Genomic DNA, 10,514 nt, shown 5'->3' on the forward strand with positions numbered 1-10,514 from the left:
TTTCATGTTTGCAGCACATGATTTCAGGATTTCAGTTCCGATTTGAACACTAGGAATGCAAGATGTTAGTTCTGTAGCTTGTGATTCTACATCTGCATCGTCCACTTGTGTCCTTTGGGCTTTTGTCCTACATTTTCTAGCGTGTGGTTTGGGAGTTTTGCTCCTGGACCTCACGCTTGTCAGACTGGTTTTCAGTTTTGAAGCCCCCTGTCGGATTTTTCTAGCTCCTGATCTCATGTTTGGAAGGTGAGACCTCCTGTCTTTGGTCGCAGGTTCCATTCTACCATCCTGCAGGATTGTCTCTGGATCCTCCACTTGTGTCTTTGTTTCCCTCTCTGCAGACATCTTTTGTTGGACATGTTTCTTGATTTTTTCGGCTCCAACCTTCATGTTTGCAGCACATGATTTCAGGATTTCAGTTCCTATTTGAACACTAGGAATGCAAGACGTCAGTTCTGTAGCTTGTGATTTTACATCTGCATCGTCTAATTGTGTCCTTCGGGCTTTTGTCCTACATTTTCTAGCATGTGGTTTGGGAGTTTTGCTCCTTGACCTCACACTTGTAAGACTGGTTTTAGGTTTTGAAGCCCTCTTTCGGATCTTTCTAGCTCCTGATCTCATGTTTGGAAGGCGAGACCTCCTGTCTTTGGTTGCAGGTTCTGTAGCTTGTGGTTCTACAGCTGCATCGTCAGGTTGAGTCTCTGGGGTTTTTGTCCTTCTCTTCCTGTCTTTGGTCTCAGGTCTAGCAGTCCGCACCTTGCCCTCTGACTGAAACATCCGTATTCTACGACAAAGTTTTCGGATGTTTTCCATGGACTCGGCGGTATCCCATCCTCCGACGGCGCGTTTCCTTTGGCGCGCTTCCGGACCGGAAGGGGAGGAGGATCCCGCCTCGTCATGCACGGAGCACGCGCGGCCGCGGGGCCCCGCAGGCAGGGAGGAGCTCCTCTGTGGGGAGATCTCCTCCTTGATGCTGTCCAGGGCGGCGTCCACGGCTTCGCTGGTGAGCTCCTTCCTCAGCTTGGACATTTTCTTGGCGGTGTTCGGGTCGTAGAGTCCAAAGACAACCCGGAAGACCTCCTCCGGGGTTAGCTTCGTTAGCATATAGGCTACTTCCCGCGCAGGAGATTCTTCTCCTTCCCGGAAGTCCTCTGAATCGCTCATGTCGGTCTTTCTCTTCAAATACTTTCTCCAAAATTTACCAGAATTACCGAGAACTTCCCCAAAGTGTTAGTTAGGGTCACACCTGATCGTGGGTTATATGTAGTTTTTTCCCCCGGGAACGGACAGGAAATTCCAGGTAAATTGATGTCAAGTGACGTAATTCTACGCCATTGTCCGTCGTAATAAAATCACAATTTAGTCTACTTCTGTCGTCTTACCTACTAACTATGACATCATCTGAAACGAGGTCTTTGAGCCTTCGTCTGCTGTGACGTCACTGGCTGTCGTTTGATGTTTCTATTGACATTTCAGATAAAGAAATGCATCAGAGGAGAATACGTCACTGATACTTAGAAAGACTCACTTTAACGGTTGTTTCTTATTGTGTGGATTATTTTACTTATTTATTTTTGTCTAAATATAATTTACTTGCTGTACAAATTATGTTGCAGGTGTTTTCTCTTTTATTTATAATGTTATTTCTGTAAATACACTGAAGGTCGCTTTACTGCTGTATTTCTTGGGTGCTTTTTTTGGCTGCAGATAAAAGAATTTCCCCATCGTGGGATAAATAAAGTTATCCATCATCTATCTGAGCACATGTGAGGTAGAGGCGTGCACACAAACACGCGTGTAGAGAAATGGAGGCTCTGCAGGAATTGCCCCGTCTGCTCTGTTCTGTCGTCTGCAGGAATTGCCCCGTCTGCTCTGTTCTGTCGTCTGCAGGAATTGCCCCGTCTGCTCTGTTCTGTCGTCTGCAGGAATCGCCCCGTCTGCTCTGTTCTGTCGACTGCAGGAATCGCCCCGTCTGCTCTGTTCTGTCGACTGCAGGAATCGCCCCGTCTGCTCTGTTCTGTCATCTGCAGGAATCGCCCTGTCTGCTCTGTTCTGTCGTCTGCAGGAATTTTCCCGTCTGCTCCGTTCTCTCGTCTGCAGGAATCGCCCCGTCTGCTCCGTTCTCTCGTCTGCAGGAATTGCCCCGTCTGCTCTGTTCTGTCGTCTGCAGTAATTGCCCCGTCTGCTCTGTTCTGTCGTCTGCAGGAATTTTCCCGTCTGCTCCGTTCTCTCGTCTGCAGGAATCGCCCCGTCTGCTCTGTTCTCTCGTGGGGCAGCAGTACTAACCACCACACAGGCCTACAGTGTTTTCCTGCTCAGACTTTGCCAACAGGCTGAGCTGGAACCTCATCTGCTCAGCTTTTCTCTCTGAATCTTCTCTGATTTTTCCAGATCATTTGCTTCTGGACTCCAGCAGCTGTAGTCGTAAGCGAGGAGACGAGGACGCGTCTCCAACCGGAGTAACTGGAACACGCTGGTGGAGTCTCAGAGGAAGAGGACTCTGGATTTCTGTGGGGTTTGTTGTCACGGCGACGCTTTCTTGTGAGAATTCATGGTGAGTCCCTGAGAAACTGCTGTTTGTCTGCCGTGTCTCGGTGTCCTTTGTTGACCGTCCCTGCCTGCCTCTGCAGCCTCACATCAAACTCCGGCTGGAACCGGTTTCCTGCATCGCCAGCGACAGACAGAAACGGGTCAAACGAACCACAAGCAACGTTTTTCTCTGAGGTTTGGGATCAGGTCAGAAGAAGACATGAACTGAACTCATGTCTGTGACACTTTGGGGCTTTTTTACCACCAACTGCAGCTCATCTTCTAGTTTTCATGAGCAGATGAGGTCAGTTGAGGTCATGAAAATCAGGAAAAATGAGCGCTGGAACGCTAAAGAACCACATGAAACGTTGACAACCTGAGACCACAGCCTGACAGCCACGTCTTGTTCCTGTAGTGGAACATTCTTCTTCACGGGGGCTCATGTGTTTTGCCATAAGGGAGACAGACTCTTTATCATCCAGTGAAATGTCTGCTGGCTGCAGGAGCTTCCTAGCTCCAGATCCACTTCCAGAACTGCCTAGCTTAGAGATGAGCTTCCTCTTTGTGTAACCCTCTTTTCTAAATGTGTGGCGTTTGTCTCTGAAGTGTAGAACGTCTCCCAGCAGCTGCTTAAGAAGGGACTAAGGCTGGGGGGTCAGACTCCAGGCCTAAAGCTGGGGGGGTCAGACTCCAGGCCTGGGGGGCCGGCCTCCTGCGGGTTTTCCAGAAATCCTGCCCTATGTGTGTTTAGCCAGTAAGGAGCTTCATGGCAGGTTGGTTGGAAAACAGGTTGGACGGCGACCCTGGAAGCCTGGATTGTGTCCCCCCTGGACTAACGGGCAGAGAGTTGACCTCTGACCTTTCTTAAGCAACATGTTGATGACAATGTGGCGTCACACACAGGAGCGTGGAAGTGATCCTGGCTGGAGGAAGGAGAGCAGAATCAGACCAGCCTGAGGATCCACATGACTTCAGTCCCATCAAGTCTGAAAAAGGGAAGCCTGAGTAAAAGACTGGACCAGAGACCGCCGCCAGGACCCTTCTGGAAGGCCGCCGCCAGGACCCTTCTGGAAGGCCCGCCGCCAGGACCCTTCTGGAAGGCCCGCCGCCAGGACCCTTCTGGAAGGCCCGCCGCCAGGACCCTTCTGGAAGGCCCGCCGCCAGGACCCTTCTGGAAGACCGCCGCCAGGACCCTTCTGGAAGGCCCGTGAGCAGATTCTGGGCTGCAGCTGAGAAGCTCCAGAACCTGGATCTGCTTCTTATGCAGCCACTCCTTGGTTCTCCTGGCTGGGGGCTTTGGAAGAACCGACCACCACCCATCTTCAGCATCTGAGGGGAGGAGGTTGGTCCCCAAAACGCCCCCGGTCCTCCTCTCCTTAATGCGGTGCAGTCGTCCTGTCCTGTTTGCAGAAATCCCCCCATAGCATGATGCTGCCACCCCCGTGCTTCACAGTAGGGAGGGTGTTCTTGGGACGGTTCTCATCATTCTTCTTCCTCCAAACACGGCGACTGGATCTCAGACTATAAAGTTCTGTTCTGGTCTCATGCAGAGCTGCTAAGCTGGAGACAAGTCTGTTATTATGGGATGTTTCACCTGCTTTTCCAGAACCTCCTACAGATTTCTGGGATGGATTTTAGGTCATTGAAATTAACCAACTTTAATAATAATCCAAACCACAAACTCTGATATGAATGGATTTTAAATGGAATCGTTCCACCCCAACAAAAACTGACACTAGTAATGCAACCACTAGAGGGCGCCATTCAGTGCTCTCCTGTGCCGGTCCCAAGTCCGGGTAAATGCAGAGGGTTTAGTGAGAAAGATCCAAAAGCATCAGCATGCAGAGCTGGAGACAAGTCTGTTATTCTGGGATGCTTCACCTGCTTTCCCAGAACCTCCTACACCGCTGGTTCTCCAGGTCAGGACAGCGGACCACCAGCTGGACCCCCTTCTCCAACGGGACCAGCAGACGAAGCTGCACAGATGCTGATGCAGGAGCTGATGCAGAAGCAGAGGAGCCCAGCAGAGGGCAGTTGGCTGTCTTGACCCTGACTCATGAGAAACGTGTGACGCTGAGATTCAGCGTCACACGTTTCTCATTTTTTGGACGTGATGCTGTAGTATCGCGAGACCCAGCGAGACGAGTGTGGTGAGTCGACTTGGCGGCGCGTAAGCATTTGAACAAACATTTTCGATCTTGTTTCATTTTTCCGCCATATTAAAATATTTCCTGCAAACTAACATAACCTGTTAAGAGTATTAAGCTTCTGTCAGCCTGGAGGAACTGGAGAATTTCATTGACGAGTGTTTTAATACCTGCAACATGGTGAAGCCCAGAACCGCCACCACCACCCCCTCCGCCAAGCGTGAACGGCCTGAGGACTCTCCCGGGGCTGCGTCCTCTCCAGGCAGCGGAGTGAGCGATATCCTGGATTCGATTGACAAAAAGTTCTCCAGCTTTGATTGCCGCCTCAATTTGCTGGAGATCCTCCATAGAGAATTTCAAGGTCTGCGGGAGTCTCTGGAATTCAGCCAGCAGCAGGTGCGGGATCTCGCAGCCGAGAACCAGGCCCTCAGAGAGACCGTCAAGATTCTGGGCAATGACACCGCCCGTCTCTCAGAGGAGAACCGATCCATCAAGGAAACCCTCCTGAATCTTCAGTCGAGGAGCATGAGGGACAACCTGGTGGTCGCGGGGGTTCCAGAGGAGGCAGGAGAAGACCCCGTGGCCACCGTGAGGTCCTTTTTGGAGGTCCACCTGAAGCTCCCCAAGGAGGAGGTGCAGAAGATCTCTTTCCACAGGGTTCACCGCCTCGGAGGAAGAAGGTCCGACCACCAGCGCCCGCGTCCTATTGTGGCCAAATTCGAACATTTCAAACAGAAGGAGTTGGTGAAGGGCCGCGGACGGGAACTGAGAGGCACGCATTACAGCGTGAATGACCAGTTCCCGGCAGAAATCCTCCGTAGAAGGAAGATCCTGTTCCCGCTGAGGAGGAAGCATCTTGCTGCTGGTTCGAGAGCGGTTGTGGCCGTTGACAAACTTTACGTGGACGGCCGGCTGTTCCGGGACCCGGAGATCACCCCCTGGCTGTGCTGAAGGCTTTCAGATCCGCGCTGAGAACATCTGCGCTGCCCAGAAGAAACCCGCTAAACTTACTTCAATGAATGGAAAACCGGATCATCAATAATCCACACCTCGATCTCAGGAAAACAGTCTTTTTTTTTCTTCTTCACCTCAGTCCCACTCATGTCTCTATTGTTGTTTTGTTGTTGTTTTCGTTTTCCCTTCTATCTCTTTTCTTCTTTCCTTTACTCCCCCCCCCCCTCTCCCCCCTCATCATATGTAAATCACCTGGAAGCAACTCATCCTCGGTAAGTATTTATCTATGCACGGAACGGGCGCGCGCACACAAGCGCACACAGGGGCGTGCACATGCGATCCCGCACACACACGCCGACATACTGCAATCACCTCACACAGGCTCTCATAGGACGCACGCGACACGCAGCTCACATAGCCAGAAAACGTTCACGCGCACAGCGCTTCTCAATGCGGGCACGCGCACACGGACTGGTACACAAGCACTACTTAGCTTTACACCTTTTCAGTCAGAGCAGTTATGAACAGTCTTAACATCGTTAGCTGGAATGTGCGTGGACTTGGCTCTGGGCCAAAGAGATTGAAAGTGTTAAATCACCTGGATGGTCTAAAAGCAGATATAGCTCTACTGCAGGAGACCCATTTATCGGATTCTTTGGATCACCTTATGTGCTGCTTACAATTTCCAGTTATATTCTCTGCCAGTTACAACTCCAAACAACGAGGAGTTGCTGTTTTAATTAATAAAAATCTTAATTTTACTCATAAGGATACAGTTACTGACCCAGAAGGCAGATTTGTAATCATTAATATATCCATTCAGAATAAGGACTTTTGTATAGCGAGTGTTTATGGCCCTAATGTTGACGACTCTTCCTTCTTTCACAGATTCTTCACCTCACTCTCAGTTCACTCTGACTCCACAATCATTATAGGAGGAGACTTCAACCTTGTTTTGGACCCTGAACTTGACAGACTCAGCACAGCAGCAAACCAGCGTACATGGCAGTCTGCAAGTATTCTAAAGCAGTACATGAATGATCTGGGTCTCTGCGACGCGTGGCGCTCATGTCACCCAAGCACTAAAGGGTTCACCTTTTTTTCTCCAGTTCACCATTCACACTCCCGTTTAGACTATTTATTAATCAGTAACTCCCTTTTAAAAAATATTCAAAGCTCCAATATCCATCCGATTATTATCAGTGATCATGCACCAGTCTCTGTAAATATTTCTAGGGAAAAATCCACACCCTCTGGTACAACCTGGAGGTTTAATACGTCTCTGTTAAAGGACCAGGAATTTCTTGAATTCTTTAAAAAAGAGTGGGCAACCTTCTTAGACTTCAATAATACTCCAGACATCCCACCGTGCGTTCTGTGGGAAACAGCAAAGGCAGTCATGAAAGGGAAAATCATTTCTTATTCAACGCACAAAAAACGCAAAGAGAAAGCAGATTTATTAGAATTAGAAAATAAAATCAAAACCCTGGAGACTGCTTATGCTGCCTCTGCACAGGAACACATACTGGGAGATCTGAAAAATTTAAAGCTGCAGTTAAATGACATCATTAATAAACGAACACAATTTCAAATACGAATGCTACGACTTGAAAGATTTGAAAACTCTAATAAATCTGGCAAATTTCTGGCTAATCAGCTTAAAATTAATAGAGAAAAATCATCAATCACCTCTATTACGGACCAAACAGGAAATGTCACTCATGACCCGGTCAAGATTAATTAAGCATTTGAAAACTTTTATAAAAACTTGTACACACTGCAGATCAATCCGTCAGAGCAAAGTATTGACTCATTTCTTAATAATGTAAACCTACCCAGGCTAAATGAGGATCAAATCACAAACTTAGATTCTCCGCTCTCGCTGTCTGAACTTCATGAAGCTCTGTTACTTATGCCCAATGGTAAAGCACCAGGGCCTGACGGCTTTCCTGCTGAGTTTTATAAAGAATTCTGGGAACAACTGGCACCAACATTTTATAAAACTGTCACATCTATTAATGAGAGCCAATCAATGCCACCTAACATGAACTCAGCCAACATAATTCTTCTTCTAAAACCAGACAAAGATCCCACTAGTCCTTCAAGCTATCGCCCTATTTCTCTAATCAATGCAGATGTAAAAATTATCTGCAAAGCACTAGCACAGAGAATAGAAATAATCACTCCTCACATAATTCACTTCGACCAAATTGGATTCATCAAAGGCAGACACTCTGATGACAATCACTGAAGACTTGTTAATATAATAGACTTTAGCACCATTAACAATCAGGAAATGACTATACTATCACTGGATGCTGAAAAAGCTTTTGACAGAGTAAACTGGAAGTTCCTTATTGCTGCCCTCCATTAGTTTGGTTTTGGAGAAGCATTCATCAATTGGATCAAAATATCACAACCCCAATGCATCAGTTAGAACTAATAAACAGACTTCAAACAGGTTTTTTCTTGGAAGAGGAACCAGACAGGGCTGCCCACTCTCTCCTTCTCTTTTTGCTATATTCATTGAGCCTTTAGCTGCAGCAATAAGACAGAATGAGAGCATTAAAGGAATTAAAACCAAACACAGCCATCATAAAATTAGTCTCTATGCAGATGACATATTACTGTTTTTAAGTAATTTACATTCTGTAAATGAAACGGCAACAATCATTAATGAATTCTCCTCCATATCAGACTATTCCATTAATTGGAATAAGTCTGTTTTATTACCATTCAACAGGAATGCGGAATAAAGACTCGCAATACCAGTCAAATCAGGAAATATCAAATAGGTATTTATTTTTCCTCCAAACTATCAGAACTGGTGCAGCTAAACTACACCCCATTACTGAAAAGCATACAGGACAATCTAACACGGTGGACCAACCTGCCTCTGTCCCTTATGGGCAAGGTAGCCACGGTTAAAATGAAAATCTTACCTAAAGTTAATTATCTCTTCTCAATGATTCCCACACAACCGCCATTAAAATGGTTCAAAACATTAGACTCATCCATATCAAGCTTTCTATGGAACAATAAACCTGCAAGAATTAGTCTAAAAACTTTAAAATCTATAAAAAGCTGTGGAGGATTAGAATTACCTAACTTCCACAAATACTTTCTTGCAAATAGATTACAATACATCTTAAAATGGTTAAAAAACAATCCAGAAACCAACTCATGGTTAGACTTGGAACAGGCGTTATGTGGAAAGATCAACCTGTCAGATCTTCCATTTATTAGCCAAACAGTTAAAAAACAGGATTGTTTCAAAAGCATTAATATAAATGCCACTTTAACAGCCTGGTGGGAATTTCTCAAAATATCAAAATCATCAATTCAACCGTGCAAAATGACACCCATCTGGAACAACCCGGACATCCTTATTAACAAAAAAATGATTCACTTCCCAGCTTGGCAAGCAGGGGGCATAAAAAACTAGAGCACGTAATTATTGATAGAAGATTCATAACTCCCCAGGAACTTCAAGACAAACATGGAATAAATAACTTCTTGGAATATAAGCAACTTAAATCAAGTATTACTAAAAAGGATAAATATAAAGACGACGATTTAAAGCTACCAGATGTAGTTACCACTCTGATTAAGTTTTCAATGAATAGAACTCTCTCCAAAATATACAAACTTTTATGTAATTTAGATAACAATATTGCCCTTCCAACAAAAAAATGGGATGCAGATTTGAGCATCAGCACAGATGAAAGCTTCTGGTCAGAACTTTGTCTAAACACCTTTAAACTGACAAAAAGTCCAAATCTGCAGCTAATCCATCTCAAAACTCTTCACAGAATTTACTACACTGGACAGAGGATGTTCAAGATGGGTCTCAGTAACTCAGACATTTGTCAGCACTGTGACAGTAATCTACCCGACAGCTACATGCATGCACTATGGTTCTGCACGCCTGTCCAGGCTCTCTGGCAGCAGGTATGTGCCGATTTATCAGTCTGGCTTAAGGTTTCAATCACGGCCTCACCGTCACTTTGTGTGCTTGGTGACATAAGTGCCATCGATATAGAAGAAGGATTAGCATCTATCATTTTCACAACTCTTTGTATTGCCAAAAAAACTATTTTAATAAATTGGAAAAACAAGAAAAATATAAACATAAGTCAACACAGAAATCTGCTGTTTGATCATATCAGCTTGGAAAAAATGTCAGCCCAAAGCTCAAGTAACTTTGAAAGAATTCGGTCTCTCTGGTCTCCCATAGTAACTCCATGACTTAGGGGGTGGGCGGCTTGGTCGTCGCTGCTCCTTGCCCTTCTGCCGTGGTTTGGGGTGGGGGTCGGGGCCTCCGGTGCCTGGCGGGGGCGGTGGAGGCTCCGTTGGTCGGGGGGTCGGGTCTGGTGCCTGGGTGGGGCGGGCTGGGGCTCTGCGTGGTCCTCTGGGCTTGGGTGTGGGGGTGCGTGGTGGGGGGGTGGGGTGGTGGTCTGGCTTGGCTTGGGGAGGTGGTTCGGGGTCTCCGCTGAGGCAATCAGTGGTTGCCTCGGCCGGTTGGCCTCCTCGGTCCCGTCAAGGCCTGACCAGAGCTCCTCTAGGGCCGGCGTCTGGGGGTGGGGGCCTGGGCTTGCTCCGGGGGGGGCGACGCTTTCTGGCTCCTCTCTCTCTGTGTGGGGTGAGTGGTGCCGGGCCTGGGGTGTCTGCGCCTCCGGGGATGGGGCCCCTGGGCTGGGTGGCCCTGGCCCCTTTGCTGGGGGGGGGCTGTTTGACCACCGGGGGACAGGCTACCAGCTGTCCCCAACTTACCCCCTTCCTCATATAACCTCATATTAGGGTGAGGGGGTGGGGGGTCTAGCCTGCGATGCGCCTTGGGGGGGGGGCTACATGGCAGTGGCCCCCCTCCTATGGTTGCCGTAT

At 47.5% G+C, this 10,514-nt stretch overlaps 1 protein-coding gene across 2 annotated transcripts; it reads left to right on the forward strand.

The window, feature by feature from the left end:
- Positions 1–854: 854 nt before the first annotated feature.
- Positions 855–9,929, forward strand: LOC144987066 (uncharacterized). 2 transcript variants are annotated; one of them, XR_013650929.1, is made up of 4 exons: positions 864–2,554; positions 2,631–2,736; positions 3,433–5,902; positions 6,519–9,929. XR_013650929.1 is itself a non-coding variant. In XM_078935989.1 (3 exons), the coding sequence occupies exon 3, from the start codon at positions 4,854–4,856 to the stop codon at positions 5,625–5,627; it is 774 nt and encodes a 257-aa protein (XP_078792115.1). In that variant the 5' UTR covers positions 855–2,554; positions 2,631–2,736; positions 3,433–4,853; the 3' UTR covers positions 5,628–9,929. The 2 variants fall into 2 exon arrangements, 1 of the variants encoding a protein (XP_078792115.1); XM_078935989.1 differs by having other exon boundaries at positions 855–2,554; positions 3,433–9,929.
- The last annotated feature ends 585 nt before the right edge of the window (positions 9,930–10,514 follow it).

Source organism: Oryzias latipes, chromosome 18, assembly GCF_053564925.1.
Source record: "Oryzias latipes strain Hd-rR chromosome 18, Olatipes_Hd-rR_3.1".
Lineage (NCBI taxonomy): Eukaryota > Metazoa > Chordata > Actinopteri > Beloniformes > Adrianichthyidae > Oryzias > Oryzias latipes.